This window comes from Equus quagga, chromosome 1 (genome assembly GCF_021613505.1).
Source record: "Equus quagga isolate Etosha38 chromosome 1, UCLA_HA_Equagga_1.0, whole genome shotgun sequence".
Lineage (NCBI taxonomy): Eukaryota > Metazoa > Chordata > Mammalia > Perissodactyla > Equidae > Equus > Equus quagga.
This window is the reverse complement of record NC_060267.1, coordinates 120,902,102-120,926,489: the sequence shown is the minus strand read 5'-3', so window position 1 is coordinate 120,926,489 and position 24,388 is coordinate 120,902,102. Positions and strand designations below refer to the sequence as shown.

Sequence of the window (24,388 nt, the reverse complement as noted above, 5' to 3'; positions counted from 1 at the left end):
TGGTGCAGTGGTTAAATTCACGTGCTCCGCTTCTCAGCCCGGGGTTCCCAGGTTCGGATCCTGGACACTGGCCTACACACGGCTCATCAAGCCATGCTGGGGCAGCATCCCACATACAAGGTGGAGGAAGACTGGCACAGATGTTAGCTCAGCGACAATTTTCCTCAAGCAAAAAGGGGAAGATTAGCAACAGATGTTAGCTTAGGGCCAAACTTCCTCACCCTCTCAAAAAAGAGAAAGAAAGAAAGAAAAAGCCAGAATGGTTGGGCAAAAGAGCACTAAATATCCAGATAATAACAAAACAAGAATTTTTTTTTTAAATCAAGAGGATTTCCCTGAAATAGTTTGCATACCTAAACAAATGAAATATTTTAGAAAAGACTAGATTTTGGCTTTGCTAGCACCCTCAAATAGTTTCTTATCTTATTGAATCCTTCATTCCTTAATTTCCTACCACAAAATAAATGAAAACATCACTAGCCACCAGGGAAACTCTGGAAACTAAATACAAAGCTAGAATGAGAACCACAACAACAATGGAAAAGAAGAGATCAAATATTCCGTCCTCCACGCAGCTGACCTCACACTAGAACCAAAACATTTTCCATCTATGCCCATGTTTATTTCCAATATTGCCATTTGGTACAATAAATTCTAACGCACTGGAAAGCACGCCAACAACTGTAAATAAAACAGAAAAGAAGCACTAACTGGAGGTATAGCATAAACCTCTCCAGCCCTGAAAATTAAGAACAGAAATTAAACTATCAACTCAACTTCTCCCTTACAATCTATTCCAAATCACACTGATTCAAGAGTTCCTCAGGTAAAAGGGTGAAGTAATTGGTTTTTCACGTGTGGGAGGGAAATGGCTGGAGGCAATATTCCATTATTCTCTCAATTAAATTTTTATCTGTTATTCATGGGCACTTTTTTATTAAATGAGAAGCAGAATTATTCTCTCAACTTTTCAAGTTCTGATGATGCCATCCAGATACCCAAACTTTCTCCTGGATAATTTAATGTTACTCATTATTCATCAAAAGCAGAAAACTCCTTGGCTTCAATTAACATTAAGCCTGTGTTAACCAGCAATTGGACATATTCATTCTACAGAACCTCCAGGTGCTAGATGCTGAAGAGACAAAGATGAAAGAGACTCAACCACTGGAAAGAATAGTGGGAAAACAGAAAACATTACAAGAAGGACATTTGAGCTAAATCTCGAAGACGACAAAGAGAGATGTTAGGAAAAGGCATTTCCAGCAGAGGAAACATAATATGCAAAAGCACAAGGACATCCAAGGTAAATGTTTGAAAGAAGCTCACAGTTGAGTGTGGGACAAACATGGGAGTTTGCATTTGCATGTGAGTCCACACAACGAAGGAGAAATGAGAATGAGGCCCATAGTGGGTTGGAAGAGGAAATGGGAAGGTTGTCCACAGGCAATGTGGTACCCAAAGTTACTAAGATGGACTTCTGATCATCCAGAGAGAATACTATCAGAATAGATTCTTACTTTCCAAACTGGTAAGCTGTGCAGTATTTATCATAAGTTATTTAGCTTGCTATTTTAAGAAAGCATATCATATAATTCAACCTTACAGCATGCCCATATGTAAAACGATATACTAAGAAAATGTCCATCTTATTAAACACAAGACAAAATGTATTATCATTCCTATCAAAACAACCAGTACTACTAATACCATCACCATCACCACCATTTATTGAGTAGACTTTACCTTGGTTAAGTCTTCACAACCCCCTCGTTGTGTTTCCTCAATTGACACATGAGGAAAATAAAATTCTGAGAGTTTAATTAGTTATCTACCTAACACAGAGCTAGGAAGCTCATGGACAGAATTAGAACCCAAAAGTCTGCCTTGAGAGACTGTGTTTTTGTTTTGCTTTGTTTGCCTTTCTATTGCTTTTTAATTTTTTCCCAGCTTGACTGAGGTCTGTTTGACAAATAAAATGGAAAGCTATTTAAAGTATACGATGTGATGATTTGATATATGTATACACTGTGAAAGAATTCCCCCCATCAAGGTCATTAACACTTCCCTCTCCATCACCTCAAATACTTACACCCTTTTTTTTTTTTTGGTGACAACATTTAAGCTCTACTCTCTTTGCAAATTTCAGTTACACAATACAGTGTTATCAGCTCTAGTCACCATGCTACAATTAGATCCTCAGACCTTATTCATCTTAAAACTGAAAGTTTGTACCTTTTACCAACCTCTCCGTATTTCCCCCAGACCCCAACCCCTGGCCTGTTTTTTTAACCCACCAAACCATATATTATTTTCAGATTCTTCATTACAAGTATTTATTACTAAAGGAGAATGAAAACGAAGTCTTTAAAACACCTGTTTGATTCCATATAACAGCCATACACTAGTACAGAAGAAAAAAAACCACACAGATTTCTGTTGCCAGGGCCATAAACAAGTTTTCATTGCCCATATAAAATGGCTCTGGTTTCTGTATTAGGACTGAATCATCTCCAAAGTTCCTCACAGTCTAAGATTCTATAAACTACCATGGAAGTAGAATTACAATCTACAAGTGGGATTCTTTAAAGAGTCGGGAAAACTTGAGCTGCTATCAATTTTTTTCCTGAGAGAACCACAGAAAGGAAGCTGAGAGTAACAAATCTGTGATCATCAACCATCCGAACCCATTTCTGCAATTTTCATTTGACCAACATGCTGTAAATGTTACTGAGACTATCATTGATTGATACATTCTCCAAGCTCCTGTGGTCCATTACACTTCAAAACTGTAGAAACAAAGCTTCTAAACAGACAATATATAAACTGATTTCATCAAAATACCAAGTTTTGAGAGTAATATCTTTTTAATGCAGATGGATAGACCAGCTCAGCCAGGGTTTATGAGCCCAGGGTCCATGGGAATATTAAAGCAAATGTTCGATATCTCTTTCCAGAATCTCAAATGGTCCTTAATTCAGAAAAGCTTAAAAACCAAGTGATGCCATGTAGAGACACAAATCAGAGTTTGTGCGAGACACACAAACCACATCAAAAACAAAATATATCTAAAGACCCAAATGTATTTACTTTACTGGAATTAGAAGCTGTAAATGCCCTGGATTGGGAGTCAGAAGACAAGAGTTCAAGTTCCCTATTTGACCAAGGCAGAACGACCGGTCTTCCACATTTAACTTCTCTGCAATTCAGTTACTTTATCACGTAAGAGATGTCAAGACATTTAACTGTTCTAAAATTCCAGAATTTCATCTGAAAAATTAAAAGTTTTCTAAGCAAAATCAAGTCAATGGAGGAAGGATAGCCTTTCCAACAAATAGTGCCCGAAAAACTGAATATCCATAGGCCAAAAAATGAACCCTGACCTCATCCTCAAACCCTACATAAAAATTAAGTCAAAATGGACGACAATGTAAAACTATAACAACTTTTAGAAGATAACATAGGAGAAAATCTGGTGGATGTAGGGCTTGGTGAAGATTTCTTAGATATGACACCAAAAGCACGGTCCATCAAAAAAAAGAAATTGATAAATTAGACTTCACCAAAATGTACAACGTTTGCTCTGCAAAAGATAATATCAAAGGGATAAAAAGACAAGCTATACACTGGGAGAAAGTATCTACAAACCACACATCTGACAAAGGACTAGTACCTAAATATAAAGAACTTCCAAAAACAATATTAAAAACCAAACAATCCAATTAGAAAATGGGCAAAAGAAATGAAGAGACATTTCGATGAAGCGGATATGCAGATAGCAAAGAGCACATAAAAAGATGTTCAGCATTGCTGAAATGCAAATTAAGACCATAATGAGATATCACTATACACCAATTAGGACAGCTAAAATTTAAAAACAGTGAGAATATCAAATGCTGGCAAGGATGCAGAGAAAATAGGTCTCTCATATATTACTGGTGGAAATGAAAACCAAAGGGCCACTCTGAAAAACAGTTGGGCAGTTTCTTAACAAACTAAACATACCCTCAAATTATGACCTGGTGATTGCACTTCTGGGCATCTATCCCAGAGAAATGAAAACTTATGTCCATCTAAAACCTGTACATGATTGTTCACAGCAGTTTTATTTATAGTAGCCAAAAACCTGAAACAACCACCATGCCCCTTAACAGGAGAATAACTAACGTAACAAATGACAAAACTATAGGATGCTGGGGATTAGGGATGGTAGGAGGAGGAAGTGGGTGTGACTATAAAGGGTTAGCGCAAGGGAGATCTTTGTTGGGATGGAATAGTTGTGTGTCTTGATTGTGGTGCTGGTTACAAAAATCCACGTGTGATAAAATAGTAGAGGACTATATACACACATTGTATCAACATCAAATTCCTGGTTTGGGTAGTCTATTTTAACTATGTAAGATGTAACTACTAGGGGACCTCTCTGTACTATCTTTGCAACTTCCTGTGAATCTATACTTATTTTAAAATGTTTTTTAAAAAAAGCTTTCTAGGAAACTTTTCGGTGTTACATGAAATTCACAAGCAAACTCCCTCTTGCCAATTACTCAGGATTGAGTCATTCTTGAATCTTCTCTCTCCTTCTCATTCCCAACATCCAAGCCATCAGGAAATTCTCAGTCTCCTCCCAAAATGCTTCCAGAATCCAACTGCTTCTTATCATCTATACCCAACATGCTGGTCCAAGCCACCTTCATCTCTCTTCTGGATTATTGTCTGGTCTCCCTGCTCACACACACAATTTATTCTTCTTACAGAAAAGGATCTATTCTTTAGGTTTCTTTACAAGCTAGGTCAAATCTTTCAATGACTTCACTTAAAGTAAAAACTAAAGTCCTTAAAACTCCCTACAGGTCCTACAAGATGTACAACACCCTCAACTCTGACTGTAATGGGTTGGATGGTGGTCCTCTTCCGTGACATTTATATCAAAGAACTTCTGAAAATGACCTTATTTGGAAAAAGGACATTTGCAACTGTAATTAAAATAAGGATCTGCAGATGAGATCATCGTGGATTATCCAGGTGGGCCCCATTCCAAAGATAAATGTCCTTATAAGCGAAAAAAGATAGTACACAGCAGGAGAGGAAAAAGCCACATGAAGATGGAGGCAAAGATTAGAACTATGCCGCCACAAGCCAAGGAACACCCGACGTCATCAGGCACTGAGAGAGAAGGAAGGATTCCCCTCTGGAGCCTTCAGAGGGAGCACAGTCCTGCCAATACTTGGATTCAAGACTTTTGATCTCCAGAACTCAGAGAGAAAAAATTTCTGCGGTCATATGTCACGTAGTTTGTGGTAATTTATGGCAGCTCTAAGAAAACAATGCACTAGCCATCTCGCCAAGTTCCTTTCTCTCTCCTCTACTCATTCCTTTCCAGATACACCAGCTGCTTGTTACTTAAACAAGCCAGGCACACGCCCCCATCTCAGGGCCTCTGCGCTGCCCCACCCCCTGCCTGGAACACTCTCCCTCTGGAGATCTCCATGGCTCCCTCTTTCACCTCCTTCAGATCTTTGCTCAAATGTCACCTTACTGATGACTACTTCTGACAGCCCTAATTAAAGGAGCAACCCCATTACCCACACTCCCTTTCTCTCCTTCCTGCCTCATTTCTCTCAATAGCACCTACTGTCATCTGTCACACCATACATGTTCTTTGTTTACTGTCTCTCATTCCCCACTAGAAAGGTGGCAGAGAATTTTTGTCTGTTTTATTCTATTATATCTCTGGTGCCTAAAAATGTTCCTAAATAAAGGTAGGTACTTGAATATTACCTGCTGAATGAATGAATAAAAGACAAATGAACTAAAGATGATACATACAGGGCTCTGCCACACATAGTTCTTCCCACACTCCAGGTCCCCCACAAACCAACCTCTTTAAACTTTGCTACAGCTCCTTACCAAAAGTACAATGTTTTACTTAAACTTTTTAAGTCTGTTATCTGAGCTTTACTTAAATACCTACTCAAGCCTCATCCTAACCAATGATATTTATGAAGTTACAGGTTCAGAATGCTAGTTATACATTTGTTCCTAATGTACAATGCATAACTATTAACATTTAAAATGTTCACGTAGGTGCCCCTAAAGTCAGTCTTGGTGCCACCAGGTGTCTGTGCACCATATTGAGGCAAGTGTTGGCCTTCTTCTGCCCCCCCAGTTCGCCACACCCAGTGTAACGGGGGTCACAAGGAAGCAGGGGCCCTGCAAACATGGTTAAGTTCGAGAGGAATCTGAGAGGTGAAAATGGAGGCCAAGTATGGTTGTCCCCCAACCCCAGCTGGAATGGCACAGAATCCCCTGCTTCCTCCTCTTCACAGACACAGAGTAAAAGACTGTGACAACCTCTGTCTGTGTGGAGCTCTTCACTGTCCACCCAGCCTTCCTCATCTCTATTTTCACTCTCACATCTACCCCCGAAGTCAAGCTAATTATCCCCATTTTACAAATGAGGTAAACTGATTCACTCAAGGTCACAGGTGTGATTTTAGCCAAGATTTTTTGAGCTCTGTATCAGTTGATGTATGATAGCTTATGGTAACAAGCTCAAACATGAAGCGGCTCAACACAACAAAAGTGTCCTTGCTAAAGTCACAGTTCTGGCGACGTGGATCAAGCCTGTCCCAGGGAGAGGAGCCCAAGGTGTCCTTACCTCCATATGAATCTATATTATCCTCCAGGACTCATAGGACGTCCTGACCTGATTCGACCTGACTCGTACCCAAAGTTATACAACCACCCAATAACCAGACCCCTCCTGCACTGATACCATTTGAACTTTTTTAACATGATCTTTCCTTTGTCTTATAAAGAAATAACTCACATATCTATGCCTCATAAATTTAGCTCTACCCTCAACCCACTGCAGCTCTTCCGTGCCCATGGGTCCTGTCCCTACGCTATTCTCTGAATAAAGGAGCACAACTACCAGACCTTGAGAGTCCAAGAAATCTTTCTTTTGACTCCTTGGCTCGCCGAGCGCACATCACTGGGAGGGTGAGCAGGCAGGTAGGATAGTTCTCCACAGGGGTTGCTCAGGGACCCAGGTGACAGAGGCTCTGCCATTTTGACCACAAGCCTTCCAAATTACCTTGGTCATCACCATCTCAGTCAACAGGAAACCAAAAGGGCATAAAGGAGCCAAGCAGGAGTTCTTCATAAGCTAGACTGGACCACAGCACATCTAGTCATCCACTGGGCTAGAGCTCAGCCACCTGCCCATGCCCAGCTGCGAGGCAGGCTGAGAAGGACAGCAGAGCCACATGTCCAGAGAAAAGGAGAGACGCTTCAGTTAACAGATAATAGTTCTGACATGAGTGCTTTCTCTGTGTCAGGACTCCCTTCTGTGTGCTTGTTATTAATGTATGTTAGGAAAAAAGTTTATATCAATTACCTATCAAGCCCATAATTTCACGGATATTGTTGCTTAAGGTGAGGCTTAAATGGGGATTTAATGTTTTAAAAATAGTGAGTAGATTTAAAAGAAAAATATTAAATGTATAATACTGATACTTAAACATCACAAAAATCCCAGAGACAAAGCCTACTGCTACTCTAACCTAGATGAGGAAATCAAGACACAGAGGGTTAAACTAACTGTCCAACTGTCCCAGGCACAAAGCTAGTCAGGGGCTTACATATCACTTCCATATGGAAGAGACTTGCCACAGACGCTATCAGTGCTCTGCCCACATGGCCTCAGATCCCTCTGCCATTTCTGCACAGACCCCCTGAGTGCTCTCACTCCCAACAGCCAGCCCCTGTGATGGAAGGGATGAGGGTGCATAAATACCCCAAGGCCCTTACCCCTACTGGGGACAACTCTGAGGTGTAACCTACATATGCGGTCTCCAAAGCTGCCCCGGGGAATCAGTTACCCTCCATGAGACTCAGCCTAATAACACAATCTTCTCAGCCTCCTTCTGTTACCGGTTCAACTCCCCCAATCCTCTTCTGGGAACACCTCCAAAAAAATCACTTTCACTGTAATTCTTTCCTCAGGGCCTGCTACCAGAGAACACAAACTAAGAAATCTAAGGGTTACTCTGATTCAAAGTTCCCCAAATGACAATCACTCACACACAATTCTTGTTATATCCACAGAACACTAATACTATTGTCAATTTCTTTATGTGTCTGGTTTTAACTTTAAAAACTTATTTTAAAAGGATACTTTATACCATTACCTATGCTATTTGCATAAGTAGAAGGTAATAGCAATACAATCTAAAAATAAAAGGGTTTAAATTCTGGCGAGTCCAGGTAAAAATCCTGAGCTGAAGATCTTTTTTTTTTCCTTTTAATTTTTTTGTAAAGAAGATTGGCCCTGAGCTAATATCTGTGCCAATCTTCCTCATTTTATGTAGGCTGCCAGCGTAGTGTGGCTTGACGAGCCACCAAAGCAGAGCATGCAAACTCAACCCCTACGCCACTGGCCTGGCCCCCAAGCTGAAGATCTTAAAAGCACACTAGTAAAACCAAAAACTTCTCCTTGACAAAATCTTAAGGTTTCAAAGATATTTAAAAGAGAGTAACTTCCTCATATGTGATCCGCTGTTTCGCTGCTGCACCCCTGTCTGACCTAAAGTCTTGTGTAGAGGTAGGCACCCCTCTCTGGGAAGCACTGCTTAGCGGCCATTTTGCAAAGCTGTGTATGTATCTAGCACATGGCACAATTCCTGGTAGATAATTGATGTGCAATAAACGTGAAACAGTTTAATGAGAAAACTGAGTCTCAGAAGTTGAATGTCACCTAAAGCCACACAGCTGATGAGTGGGCCAGAAACAGACAGAACTGAACTTTTTCTCTCCAGGCCATCTGCAAGCATCTAGAACTGAGATGTGACTCATTCCTAAAAACCCCCCAGGACTTTTCCCAGATGACTTCATCTACGGCAGTAAATCTACACAAGCATGTACCTTTTTACTCTCCAATAATCTGTGTTTCTCCATTCTCCCCAAAACTCTTTGAGAATGCCATGGAACATCACTGCTGGCTGATTTTCATCCGCTATTAGCCTATTAGCACAACCATACCCTCTTTTTATTACTCTCCTTTTTAAACTACTGCTATTATTCCTTTTTTCTTTCATTATAACCCTCAGAATTGATTTCATTTTTCTGTTCATTACTGTTCATTTATAATCAGCTTTCGATTGCATGCTGATTATTCTTAAATTTCAACTTTATACTACTGAAGAAAAACAGTGCTTGGTGTTATGCTTCTGATTACAAAATCAGCTCGATTAAGTTATGTGACTGTTTTTTAAAAGGCCTGTAACACAAGTTTTAAAATGTAGTTTTTTTGTTTAACCTTGGTTGAGCTGTCTGAATAAAGAGAATGGTTAAGAACTGGGTGAGATCAAAAAACAATGAGGTTTGTTGTTTTTTTATTTAAGCAAAATGAAAAATACCAGAATTGACACATCTGAATAACTAAGGCTCTATATTTATTCCAATTTCTTGCTACGGTTCAGAATATTTCCAAACTCCTTTTTGGGAAGTGGTTTCAAAGCCTGTTCCCCATTCCTTGGAACATTCTTCTCAATTGCAACTTTTCTTTCTTTAAATTGATTTCACTTTCAGGTATGGTCAGAGCTTCTCAAATCCAACAGTGGTGAATAAGGTAGTGGGAAACAATGTTTTGGTTCAAAAACAAGTATATGAAGCATAAAGCAAGACAATTCGTGGTCATGGTCCATGAGCTAGCTTTCCAAGCAGCTATAAAAGAGGATGTGCGTGTCTAGGATAAGCCCAGAGACTCCAAAAGTGTCTGGGTGGAAAGGCTCAAGATGAGCCAAGCAGCTTGCACACTGCACAGCGCCAGGAGGCACTGTATTCATTTCCCAGGGCTACCATAACAAAGTACTGCACACTGGGTGGCTTCAACAAGAGAACTTCACTGTCCCATAGTTCTGGAGGCTAGAAGTCTGAGATCAAGGTGTCTTCAGGGTGGGTTCCTTCTGAGACTGTGAGGGAGAATCTACTCCGGGCCTCTCCCCGAGCTTCTGGTGGTTTGCTAGCAATCTCTAGCATTCCCTGGCTCGTAGAAGCATCACCCTGATCTCTTTCTTCATGTTCAGATGGTGTTCTCCCTGTGTGCATTTCTGAGTCTGAATTTTCCCTTTTTATAAGGATACCAGTTATACTGGATTAGGGCCTGCCCTAATGACCTCATTTTAACTTGATTACCCCTGTAGAGTCCCTATCTCCAGTTAAGGTCACATTCTGAGGTACTGGGGGTTAAGGCTTTCAACATCTGAATTCTGGAGGGGACACAATTCAACGCTTAACAGGCACAAATGAGTAGACCCATGTGAATGGCTTCCCAAGGAGTTGTGCGGGACAACAGCTGTGACAACAGGGAAGTTGTTAAAATCTCTGAACCACAGTTTGAGCCTCTTTAAAATGGGTTTAGCAATGGCAATAAGAATGCCTACCTCCTAAGGTGGCCAAGAGGACCCAATGAGATGATCCTCTTCAAGTGTACAGCAGCGGGCTTGGCCCACGGAATGTGCTTGATAAATGTGCGGTGTCTACTTCTTCATGTACCCAACATCAGGTTATCCAAACAGACACTACTAACAGCCATAGTCTGAGTGAGGCCAAGAGAAATGCTATGGTTGTATTTCCAGAGAACCCCAGGAAGCGCTCTTGAGCCCCAAACACATCTCTCTGTAATTACCCAATTCTTGTCAGTCTGGGCCTAATAGTGCACGTATTTTGCATTTAACAAATACCCACTGGAAGAATAAATGAATATGAATAATTAATAGAATATTAACAGTAAAGGTATTCATAACAGACCTTTTCACCAGACATGGGAAACAGAAAATGTAGCCCAAACTATACAAAAGACAACATTTCTACTCAGTTGAATATTAACATAAAATACATATTCATTGTATACCCATGTTCATAGCAGCATTATTCATAACAGCCAGAAGGTAGAAGCAACCCAAGTGTCTATTGATGAATGAATGGATAAACAAAATGTTATGTATACACACAATGGAATATTACAGAGCCTTAAAAAGGAAGGAAATTCTGACAAATGTTACAACATGGATGAAACTCTTCCATTATGCTAAGTAAAATAAGCCAGTCACAAAGGACAAATATTGTATGATTCCTCTTATATGAGGTTCCTAGAGTAGTCAGATTCATAGAGACAGAAAGTAGAATGGTAGCTTCCAGGGACTAGGGGAAAGGGAGATGGGTACAAAGTTTCCGTTGGGGAAATTGAAGAAGTTCCGGAGATGGATGGGTGGTGACGGTTTCACAATAGTGTAAATGTACTTAATGCCACAAAAAAGCACACTTAAAAATGGTTAAAATGGTAAATCTCATGTTACATATATTTTACCACAATAAAAAACAATTAATTTTAAAATTAAAAAAATACATTCATCTTTTCAGTGCCTTTAGAAGCTTTGAAAAGCAAAAACAAGGTTTCAGAGACATAAAAGGCATCTGCTGGTGCAAACTTTAAATCAAAAAAGCCATTCATCTGCCACTTCCCTCAACAGCCCAAAATTCAATCACAAAACACTGCTTTGCATTCATAATTAATTTCACTTAAATTATGACAATGGCTTATTTAAAACTTCAAAGTTCCAGGAAAGGGATTCTTTTCTGACCTATTAAAAAAGACTTTGAAGTATATTGGGGGAAATAGATTCATTGTGCAGCACAGAACAAGAAAGGAATACTGTAACTCTTAGATGACTGGAAACACAGCATTTTTTATATACTGCCGATATTAAGGGAAATGAAATGCCACACTCACTTGGGGCCATTTAAGGGAAAAGGAGATTCAACAATTTTCTCTGATCTTTATTTAAAGTTTAAGGGTTAAGTTTTCCCACATTAAAATTATATTTTATATAAAATAAAGTTATAAAATCTATTTTATACCACTCATAAAAGCCTCACCATAAACTTATATCAAACAAAAAGGAAAGCATCCATTGAACTCACAACACGCCCTGCTAGGAGTTTTGGATTTGGTAGTCCAACCTAAAAGCCCCTGTGATGCTGTGATTTGTAAGAAGAAATACATATTTGGTTTTCATCCCCATTTCTGGCACAGAGCTTAGAATTTCTTAAGTGATGACAGTGATACAGATGTTTTTCTGTTAATGAGGTGACTTTTGGAAAGCATCTAAGGATGGGGGCTGGTTGCCAGGGGAACCAACCATGTGATTAGAAGGTTGGAACTTTCAGTCCCACCCACTGACTTCTAGGAAGGGGGGAGGGGCTGGCGATTGAGTTCAATCACCAATGGACAATGACGTGTTCAACCACAACTATGTAACGAAGCCTCCAGAAAAAGCCCAAAGGGCAGAGTTCAGAGAGCTCCCTGGTTGATGCACCTGTGGCAATTCCAGGGGGTGGTGCACTCAGAGAGCACGGATGCTCCATGCCCTTCCCCACACTTTGCTCTAAGCATCTCTTTCATCTGGCTGTTGCTGAGTTGAATCCCTTTAAAATAAACCAATAATCTAGTAAGTAAAACGTTTCTCTAAGTTCTCGGAACCACTCCAGCAAATTAATCGACTCAAGGAGGTGCCTGTGGGAACTTCCTACACACAGCTGGTTGGTCAGAAGCCCAGGTGACAGCCTTGGCTTGCACCTGGCGTCTGAAAGCGGGAGGGGCATCTTGTAGGACTAAGCCCCTAACTTGCCGGATGTGATGCTATCTCCACACAGACAGTGTCAGAACTGAGTTCAATTATAGGACACCCGGCTGGTGTCAGAGAATTGCTTGGCAGTGTTGGAAAACCCACACATCCCAATTGGCGGCAGAATCTACAACCCTCGGCTCAGCCTCCCCAAGGACCAATCACAAAACTTCTGCTTCCATGTCAAACTAACTGATTCACCACTCAGCCATTCAATCCTTCTTCATCATGTTTAAATTAATGAGGATAATCTGTTTATAATTTTACCATCTTAAAATTTATCTAGTTTTCCTAATAAGCCAAATAGCACATTTATTTTTTCATGCTAATTATAAAAAAGTTGAAAACTGAAAAATTCATTTTTCTTTTCCCTGTATTGTTGGTTTTCAATTTTAATGATATATCACTTTAAAAAGAGTTCTGAATCTTAACAAAGAAACACTCACCATTAATAGTTTATTCCCTTAATCAAAAATAATTAATAACTCTCAGCTTTCTTTATTTTACTTATTAAAGGCCTATGGAAGCCCTAAGGCTGGAATGAGAGTGCATATTAAATGTGGTTGTCCTCCCCTTCTTTTCAAAGGTACGTTAACCCAAATAAGTCCTTCAAAGTCCAGGCGGTTGTAACACAGCATCTTGACAGCAATTAGGAGTGCCTCAGCAGAAGATGGTGACATGGAGCAAAAGATAAAGATAGTTTCCTTGTAAAAATATGAAGAGATCTCCATTGATAAGAGGAAAACTGTAATATTTTCTAATAAAGCTAATATGCTGGTTTCCACTCCCAATCGATGCTGAGTGCAAGAAAGTTCTTTACCCAAGAGATTGCATTTTATTCCTCCACTCCTGAGCACACACAAGGCTCTACGGGGAGCCTCTCTCTCCTGTCATTTCCCCTCCTTGACTTTTCTGATTCTCTACCCTACGCTTACATCGCTCATCTCCCTTGCAAGTTGAGGGAATTTAGGACGAAGCCAAGGAAAACATGGAAGGTGGCTTTTTATGAAAATAAAGCCTTTCTGTTTACAGTTAGTCATAATACCAAAACCAATATTTGACATTTATTGATCATTTAGGGCACAGTGCTAAGACGGCCTGCATGAGCTCACTTAATCCTCAGTGTAACTCTGGGAGGTGAACACTGTTACTCTCCCCATTTTACATATGAGGAAGCTGAGGCACAGGGAAATTTCACCAAATTTAAGAACCAAAAACCTCTTTGTACCACTTTTAGGTACCACTGGGAAAAACCTGCCCATCAATCTATGACACAAGCATAAACCACATCTGGATTTCAGAGATGCTGAAATGGGAAAAAGAAAAAGTATGCCTGACTATAACATACGTAAGTAATTTTCACAAGATCATAAATCTACTAAATGATGAAAGCAAGATTTGAACCCAGGCAGTCTGGTTCCAGTCCTGATTTCACTTCTTATCCTGCATAATTACTGACAGTCCTCCCTTTTACTGTCAAATTCCAGTTTTAAGGTTAAATTATACGGTCTTCCTCCTCCTGGTTTGAGTGAAATGAACCCTGCCCCCGTACCCCAGCCAACTGCCCCAGGGGCTGATGTGGGAGGCAGCAGCCTTTGCAGGTGGCTTGAAAGCAGCCCTGCCCAAGAGGGGAGCTCCTTATCGACTGCTGGCAAAAGTATCCAAACAAATCCTCTGTGGGAAGCACAAAATGGAGGTGTACCAAGAGAAAGTGGGTTCTTTCATCTCAGGATATTGTTCCAAACAAAGTTCAGGAAGCTTTCCAGGCCTGTGTGAAGCCCACTGTCTACATGTGTCTTGGAAACATTCACTTGGCTATTTGGATGCATGACCTTAACTCCCCATGACACCCCTTCTTCCCACCTAATAATTCTCTCCCAAGAATTACCTTTCATTGTGCAGCTAAGAAAATGATCTAAAACAAGGCCCACTGCCATCACCCTAAACTCTGGTAAATCAGTCCAGCTCAGACCAGAAAAGTCAATAGTAAGAGAATCTTCAGCAATCTGGGAATGTGAAAAGCGAAACAAAGCAACCGTGAACATGTGAACTTGGAGAAAAGAAGACAGACGGGTCAGCAGCAGCTCATGAAGGAGAGAAAAGATAATGGTGTTCTAAATGGACAGTCTTGAGTTTTAGTGTGTGTCCCTTCCAATAAAGCTTTTTTTTTTTCTTGTGATAAGTCAAGTAGGTCTCTTTCTTTCAACCTAAGACGCCTTCGGAAGCAACTGCATCGTCCACATTGAAAGCGCAGAAGGAAATACCGTACCTAAGCCAGACGCCATCATTCCAGCAGGGCCCAGAATGTCCTCAATGTCAGATAAGGCAGGCTTGAGGCTTGGAAAAGCTCCTCACTAGACTCAAGATTAGAAACCTGTGCTTTGTAAGCCTGGCACATTTATGGCTCTTTCTATTTCTCTTCTTTTATTTGCCTGTTCTTTTTCTGAGGCCTAACGACATGCCCAGAGAATACTTGGGCATAGGGACAGAGTACATGTTCCATGAGCAAAGACAAACAGGGATATTTATAACTAGAGGAGGTCCCCAACACCCTCCCTGCTCCGGTAAACAGCCTTTTATCACCTTTTTGCTGTAGGGCAGAGGACAGGAGAAACCAGCCAAGGTGACCCAGCAGGGGAATCACGAGTCCTGTCCAGTGTATTTCCTTAATAACGTCAGTCTTTCTCGCCTATCCCCACTGCTACCGTTTAATCCCTTTTAGTTAGGGTGACTGTATATTTTCCAGGGACAGTCTTGGTTTCTGTTACATCTGTTGTCCTGGTGTAATTATGCACAGTGCTCACAGTCACTCTCAAAAGTATCCTGATTTGGGCAATAAATTATGCAGTCACCCTAATTTTGGTCCAAGCCCCCATCTTCTCCCATTTTGTGTACAGTTGGAGAAAAAAAAAACCTGTCAATCAACCGATGACACAAGTATACAAACATACAGTTTTCAGAGATGTGGAAATGTGAGAAAGAAAAAAGCGAGTCTTGTAATAAAATATGTAGCTGTCACAAAGATAATCAGTGTTGAAGGCAAGATTGAAATCCAGGCAGTCTGGTCCAAGTCCTGGCGTATGCCTCTTCTGGGATAATTACTAATGGCACTGGATCAGTGCAACAGTCTCCCAAATGATCTCCATTCTCGCATTCCTCCAACCCTCTCCCCACTCTATGCAGAAAGAGAAGTCTAAAGCATAAAACTGCCTCTGACACCCCCGCCCCCGCCACGCCTAATACCCTTCAATGGCTCCCCATCACCGACAAGTACAAACCTTAATTCCACCACCAGACTCACAGGGAGCAGCAGAATTTTGCCCCCGTTTATGTGTCCAGCCCCATCTCTCACTGCTCCCCCACCTCAAACTCCACAAGGCAGCCCTCCTGAACTTGCCCAGTGCGCACAAGTCACAACCCCAGGACTAAGACAGCCCAGAAACGGAAATGGGACAAGCGGGTGGAGAGATGGATAGGGGTTGAAGGGGATGCCAGATCCCCTCCTACCTCCATTCACAGGACCCAGACCCAGACGAGGACACTGACCTATTCCTTGTCCTTTGCCACGTCTCCAATATCAATTCACACATTACACCAAATGCCTCCAATTTAAAAATAAATTTTAGAGGTAAATTTTAGAACTCTATGCCTTCATGGCTAGTGCCTATGTACTATTCTTTTGGAATCATTTCTAGAAAGGAGCAAAAGCTGGCCACATAATCAGCTCACTGATCAAAGTCTGAACTCAGAAGACCAGGAAACTCCATCCTCCATTATCATCCCCTAAAGTCAAGCCTACAAAGATAATGCAATTTCACAATTGCTCCAGCAGTCCTGAAACCCTAAGGCAGTGCTCACATTGGCAGACAGTGAAGGGCATGTGCCAGTTGCCATTTGGTACATGTTGTGACTACAGTCTACTTTTCAGGTGTCCCCACACCTCAAATCTTTGATGCACATGAGGTCCAGAAGCCATCGCTACTAGGTCAACACCAACACATGCAAGTATTTCTGGAATGAGCAATACCCAGGACGAGGCAACCGAGCTTCCTCTGTGACCCTCGCCACTGCCACCTTGGGCCTCACCAAACCTTCACCCCCTCTGTGAGATAACGAAGATAACGGGGCCCAGGAGGCAGGCTCTGAACTCTCTGAGCCTCAAGTTCCCCAGAAGTCAACTGAGAATAATCATCTCTGTCTCACAGGGTTGTTGCCAGGATCAAGTGAAATGAAACACACGGAAAGTCCAAGCCAGTGCCTAACCCTGAGATGGCAGCAAACAAATGTTTATTGAACATGGGAAAGGAAAATTATTCTAGCTTAATAAAGCCTAAAACAAATGCGAGTCAATTTAGCTTTCTGAAACTCACTGCAAGAGAAATAACCATTTTGAGCCCACCATCTAATCATAATGCTAAATTTCTTACATATCATCTTATTTAATCTTTATAGCCATCTGTGAGAACTATCCCCCCTTTCAGAAACAATAAATTTAAGTCCAGTCAAGTTCAGTAATTTGCAGAGCAAGAGCTGGCACACCCAGAATATGAACTTGAACCCAGAACTCATTCCTTTTTCTCCTCTGCTACTCTGTTTTGCAGACCCTGAAGCCAGGGAAGGAAGGAGTCAGCTAAGCGCCCACACAAGAGCTGGGCAGTGTTGGGTAGTATACCAGGATCAGCAGAAGCCCAAATGACCACAGGTGCCTGTCACTCAGGGGCAGAGATGGGGAAAGGTAAGCAGTCAGTCTAACTGGACAGTTCGGCCCACATATGATCCTTTGACAATACCGCTTAATGTTTTAACAGCATAAGTAGCTTATCAGCGTGAGATTTTAAGCAAGTTACTACGTAACCTCTTATGCCTCCATTCAGGTAACAGAAACATGAAAACAGTACACTCTTCCTTGCCATAACGTTGTAAGGGCTAAAGAAACACTGTGCAGAAATAACTCTGCACAGGGTCTGTCACATATGAAACAAACGTCCTATTACTACGAAAGGCCTTTCACAACTAGACTTTCTACAGCCCCTTCCTTCCCCACTTGCCTAAATCATCTGCATCATCCCTCAACTTCTTCTGTCACTTACCTGCCTCTGCTCTCTCTGTGTACCCCACTCATGCATTGAGACCACAAACCTTCCTGAACACCTAGTCAGGCCAGCTGGGGACGGAGTACAAGAAAAATCGTCACCCTCACAGAGCTGACATTCTTACATTTGTGGAAGAGGGAGGAACACAGACAATAAAGAAATGAACAAAAACAACCACATAATAAACCACCAGGTAAAGTTAAGTGCGATAAAGTACAATAAAGCAGGTAAGGGGTAGAGAATAATCCCTGCGGAGACGGGGAGGCAGGCTAGATAATTAAGGAAAGTCCTGTCTGAAGACTTAACCTGGAATCGGAGAGCTGAATGAAGGGTGAGAACGAGGCATGTGATCAGATGGAACAGTGTTGCAGACAGAGGGAACAGCAAGTGCCCCTACGCAGGAACAATTACAGTGTCTCCAAAGACTAAGAATACGGCTCTACGAGAGTATTGACAGTGCAATAATTATTGGTTTACATGCCAATTTTGCCACTAGACTCTGAGCCCCCTGAGGGTAGCGGCTTCTTTCTGCATTCACTCAGTCATACAAGACTCATTTATTAAGTGCATCCGTATGCCCAGCACTGAGCATTCTCTTAAGCACTGGGGTTACAGTGAAGAACTAAGTATAGTCTCTGCCTTCGGGGAGCTTACAGTGAATAGTACTGGGCACAGACCAGGTGCTCAGAAATTATTTTCTACATGAACAATACCTGCTTGACTTTTAGTTATGTAGTTCTAGGCCATGCCGGCTTCTGGGCTTGGGACTGCCTACAGCCCTGTGCTTCCTTCCTCATTGCCTAAAAGCTCACCGTCATCACCCAACTCCTCCTGCGACTCACCTGCCTCTCCCTTCTCCACGCCACTGTTCAAACGACTCCTCTAACCTCCTCATGTTCTCTCTCTCCTCTGCCTTTGCTCGCCCTCCACTCCACCTGGGAAACCCTCCCCGCCTCTACCTTCTTCACCAGACTAACTCCCAGTGCTATTTCCCAAAATTTCATTAGTATATTGATTTTATCATTTGCTCAAACATGTACAAATCTCTCAAGTTCTTCAGGCAAAATGTTTCCATCAAGTAACAGAAAGCAATGTATCAAGTGACAATTCCAGATTGAGCAGGAAAGAGAGTTGAAGGACGAATGAGCCAAGGTAACTTATATAATTTCTTTTCCTCTCCAAAATACGAGATATTTCAGCGACTTCCTGGACGTTGTGCCTGCAGAATCGGGCCAGGGTACAAGGGCAGCAAAGTTCTCCCCACTGTGGGTCTGGGCGATCCATCACTCACCCATAAAAGAAATGTTCCACTTACAGTAAACAAAACCACTGTGGCATAGGAGCCATCACTTAAAGGTCTTCCCCACACAGAGGGTCAATCGTTTAGCATCTAAATTATTGGAGATGAATTTCCTTTTCTAATAGCAGAAATTCAGCTGTACTTCATTAAAAAAAAATCAGGTATTTATTCTTCTAGGCAAGAAGGCAGCTATCGGTAAGGACAATTTTCAGCGCGGCCTCCACAGCCTCAGTGAGCTGATAAGAACTTTCACATAACCTTTAGTCCTTCACTTCTAAGAGCCCCGCATCCATCTTTCTCCTCCCACTTCCAGAAAGAGCAGAAAATTAAGCTGGAGCCATCTGTTTGGAAGTGTACGACAGCAGGGCATAGGTTTAGGCAGTTTCCTTCGACAATACACATTCCTCTCCAAGTGCATGGACAGAAGCTCTGGGCTTCCTGGAGAACCACACAACAAGGATTCTAAAGCTGGGGGCCTGAGAGGCAGTTTCCCACAATGTCTATGCTTCTCTAAACAGGACAGCTCCATGAACATCACCCAGCCATTATGAGAGGGGAAATGTCCTAAAAGGCGACAATCCCATGCACGGAATTGCTATTAAGCATTTAAACTCAATGCCCTCAGCCAAGATTTTCCCTAAGACATGTCAGATGGGATGGGCTCATCTCTGTGCTCACTGTGGCTGTGACCTGCTGTATTACACTGCCATGTACCTGTTCTCGTGGCTGACTATTTGGACATGGCAACCTGGTCCCTGTCAGCCAGGATCTGGGTCTGTGAAAAGTCATCTAACAATGGTTAGGCCTTTACCGGAGTGCTGAATTTACGGAACAACATTCCCTCTTAAAGTTTCAAAGCCAGCCTAGATTTATAAAAGAGAGTGCACGGTACAGTAAATAAATGTCTGGTCTTCGGCAGCCAGGACTGGGACTCAGACCTAGCTGTTTTTTTCTACCTGAATAACCTTGGGCAAGTCACTTAACCACTCTAAGCTCTTAAAAACTCCTTCTCAGACCCTGAAAGTTCCCACGTGATCTGGCCCCTGCCTACCCCTGGGACCTCGGCTACCACTTTCCCCATCTTTAACTGCCTGGACATGCTGAGCTCATTCCCACCTCAGGGCCTTTGAACTTGCTGTCTGCTCTTCCCAGAGTCTCAACTGGCTGGCTACTTTTCATTACTCCGGTCTCAGCTCAAATGTCAAAAAAGTCACCTCCAGGATCTCATAAACATAATGTTCAGTATGTGAGTGCATATTGTATAACTCCACTTACATAAAGTACAAAAAAGAACAAAACCAGTGTATGCCGGTATAAGTCAGGGGACTTGTTACCCTTTTCCAGGTGAAGGTAGTGACAGGAAGGAGCACCCAGGGGCCCTCTGAGTTACGACTAAATGATTAGTTTCTGGATCTGGTTACCTGGGCATGCTCAGTTTGTGAAAATTCATCAAGCTGTTCACTTATAATATGTACCTTTTTAGTACGTGGTTATATTGCAATAAAAAATTAGACCAGAACAAAAAAAGTACCTTGTCAAATTGGCTTTCCTTGGTCATTTAATCTATACCCACCCTCCTGGCTGACCTATTCATTCTCTGTCGCATGACTCTTTTTTTTATTTTCTTCATAGCATTTGTCACTGGCTGAAATCATCTTCATCATTGTTTATACATGTACAATCCAGCCCTCTCCCACCCTCACTACAATAAACTACCATATGGCCAAGGATTCTGCCTGCCTTGTTCACCAACCCCAAATCTTAGCGCCTGGAACAGTCCTGCAAGACAGTAGGGGCTGAATAGAAAATACATGTAAAATAAGAAATGGATAAATGGAACCCTTTAAGGATACAACCCCAATCAAAAGTCAAAATAGTCAAACTAAGAGCAGAGAAAATAGAAAACTTCAATGACATTAAGCGTTAGGAATATATGTCAAATGTTACATTTAACCACGGAGAGGACGAAAACAAAGTGTCACTCTATATATCTTTGTGAGAGTGGTTAAAGAGACTTCTCAAAGCAGAAACTGGGTCTTTTGTCTCTGTACAGCCAACAGTTTTGCACCAGGCCTGGGTCAAAGTAGGTCTGGGCCAAGAGGGGCAACAGATTTCTGAGATGCTGGGTGAGTATTCTCAAGTCTGGTGGAAAAAGAGGGTCATGTTCAACTGTAATGTCTGCCATGGGCAAGTGGCTAGGTAGGCACAAGATCAAAGCCTACTTAGCTGGAGCAGATAACTAAGAAGCACCCCAGAACCTGAAAATACAGTTCCTTACAAGACACCAGCAATACACACCTATTTTTATTGCCAATTGTAAGATGTTTATAAAGAAAAAATTACAAAGTGTCAGTAACGCTAAGAGACTTGGATGTTACATAATTAATACTGGTATACAGACTAACTTACATGCTGACATAATGTATTTTCATGAGGAAACAGTGAGCAATAGCCTGATGTAATAGAAATTTAAAAGTAACTGGAATCAGGTCTACCACAAACTCTATGACCTTGACCAAGGCATTGAAATTCTTTAGGCCTCAATTTCTCTACCTGTGAAATGAGGCGGTTGGACTAGATGTTGGCTAATGCCCATTTCCAGTTCTTGGACACTGTATACTATTCCCAACTTTTAAAAAATATTCTCATCTTCTAAGCCTTGTGTTTACAGGATAACACATCATCCACAAGTATGTAAGTCAAAGTTACCAGATGGAGCGAGGTAACATCCTTTTACCCAGTCTTCTTGCCAAACCAAGGGCATCTATCCCCAACCAGATTCTCCAATCTTGTGTTCAGGCTCCCATTTCTTGGTTAGGCAAGAAGCCTTATCATACTTCAGCTAAACACTTGGGTTTCTCTGCACAATTACTTCCTTTGCTAGAGTTCTCACTGCTCTGGGCCCCATGTTTCTCATCAATTCAAGTCTACATTTACAGTTAGCACCACAGTTCTTGCTTTGTGTAACACCTAAATAATGAATAGGACTTGATCACCTGGAGGTATTCACCTTACTTTATTACGACAGTTATTAGTTATTTTAATTAGACAAAACCGCCATTCCTTTTGCTATCCCACCCTACTGTCAAGTGCCTATTAAGGATATTACAGTAATAAGTATTAGCACCTTTTAAATTTACATTAACAAAAACAGAGAAGTGAGAAGCCAGGAAATTAAAGGATAAAAAAAAAAAAAGAACTTGCAGATGTCATAATTAACCAAAGCTTAGAGTAACTCAAAAAACCATTCGTAGCTATCTTATAAATTTTCTTAAAAACTATACTATGCATACCGTCAAGGGCATGCGTGATCATTTGCCTCTCAATTAAAAATGGGGAAAATGGACAAGGACATTGCTTTGCTGCAGGTGACCCCACACTGTCCTTTCTTTAAAAGGGGAGAGAGAATATGTGTGGAGAATAAGAAGTTGAGTGGTTGAGTGATTTCTCCAACAGTTATCATCCACTCAACTCCCCAAAGGCCTTCTGATGACTGCGACCCTTGGCATCTGCAGAACGTTAAATCTACTGGGGGCCAAGTTCGAATAGCATTCAGCATCCACCACTGGCCCTCTTGGGTCTTTATTCTCCATAAACAAGGAGAAAGTGGACAGGGGCAATGGTCTGATGCGTTTTAGCGACGGGATTGATTTTTCATTGAAAGAAAGGAGAGGGCTTCCCACTCCTATCGTTGACCTTCGCATTTCACCAAGTCAGGCGCCCCGGAAGTCTGCAGGAGCAGGCAGCCGGCAGAAAAGTTCGCCCAAGGCGGCTGAATTACCAACACCAGCGACTCTGGGATGGGTTTCTAGGCAGGTTCCTCTGGTGGCCTAACAAATGCGCCCGGGGATAGAGACGTTTCAGAAGCAGAGCTGGCAAAGAAGATAATAAAACCTCAGGACTCCAAAACGCGGCCCAGGAACTTTGCCTGAACTTGCACGCAGTGCCTGGGACAGTGCCAGGCGCCTTCTGCGTGAGCAGAGGTGTCCGACGTCAGCGCCTCCCGAGGGCCAGCGGAGGCTGTCGTCCCCCCGGCGCTTACACCCCCGCAGGATGCGGGGGTCCCTAGTGCGCCCCGGGCGCAGCACGGCGAGGCACCGCGGAGCTGGGGCGCCCGGGCGGCCGCGCGCGGGGCCAGGAGGGGCCGGGAGGAGCCAGGAGGCCAGGCCGGCGGGCGCCCCGCGCGCGCCCTTCCCGCAGCTCTGCCACGCGCCTCGCTCACCTGGGACCTGGCCGCCAGCAGCCGGGGCCGGAGAGCCAGGTGTCGCAGAAGTTTGCCGGCCTGCGCAGCCACGGGGGACGCCATCTTAACCAGGAAACCGGGCGGGGGAGCCGGACCGAGTGCGGGCAGGGGCAGGAGAGCGAGGGGCGGAGAGGAGGCGGGCCCGGCCGGCCCCCCGGGCCGTCCCCCTGTGCTCGGCCCGCCTGGCCCGGGGGACGCGGCTGCAGGCGCGGCGCGAGCGCCTGCAGGCTCGGCTCTGGGGCGCTGTCGCTGCTGCCTGTCCCCGCCCCGACCCCAGGGTTCCCTGGAGCGCTCAGAGGCCTGCTGGCCCCGCCGCTGTGCCACCCTGCGTTACCACGGGAGCCAAAACAGGTCCCAAGCCCCGGGATCGTGGGGCTTCAGCTGTAGCGGGGAAGACAGACAGACAAGCAAGTATCAGTCATTGCAGTGAGTGCTAGAAGGACCGGCCCAGAGCTGACGCCATCTACCAGAGACCTCTGTCTATCCCCGGGTCCCAGGGGCCCGTGCAGGGAAGCGATGTTTGAGCTGAGACTTGAAGGAGTAAGGGGGAGGAAGAGGGTCTGGTGAGGTCGGAGGAGACCCTCTACACCTTAGTAAGATTGCTTTATCCTTAACCGAAGATGCATGCAAAGCTACTGAAGGATTTTAAGCCCAGCAATCACCGTAAGAGCAGACATTTATTTGGAATTTACATGACTCTAAGCACTGTACATGGAATAACAATGACAATAGCAAATCTGCTTAATATGTGCCAAGCACTTTGCAGATGTGAAGTCATTTAGTCTTCATAGCAGCCTTTCCACCATGTGCAAGTGTAAAATCCTCATTTTGCAGAAGAGGAAACTGAGGCACAGAGTAAGTAACTTGATAAGGAGTGGAAATAAGATTCAAACCCATGTGCTCTCCTCTCCCCACCCCATTAAGCACTATTTTAGAATTTTTTATCCTTACTTATTCTTGATCCTATGATCATGAGAAAAGGTACAGTGTAACAGAACTAAGCAACTACTGCTATTTCCTTCCTTCTCTCCCTCTTTTTTTAAAAATTTTATTTTGACAA

At 42.7% G+C, this 24,388-nt stretch overlaps 1 protein-coding gene across 1 annotated transcript in view; it reads right to left on the bottom strand.

Moving 5' to 3' along the window:
• Nucleotides 1–23,574, bottom strand: part of SUCLG2 (succinate-CoA ligase GDP-forming subunit beta) — a 258,248-nt gene extending 234,674 nt beyond the window's left edge. Inside the window, exon 1 of the mRNA XM_046637960.1 lies at nucleotides 23,308–23,574. Within this exon, the coding sequence (XP_046493916.1) occupies nucleotides 23,308–23,391 (84 nt within the window). The 5' untranslated portion in view covers nucleotides 23,392–23,574. The remainder of the gene's footprint in view (nucleotides 1–23,307) is intronic.
• Between the last annotated feature and the right edge of the window lie 814 nt (nucleotides 23,575–24,388).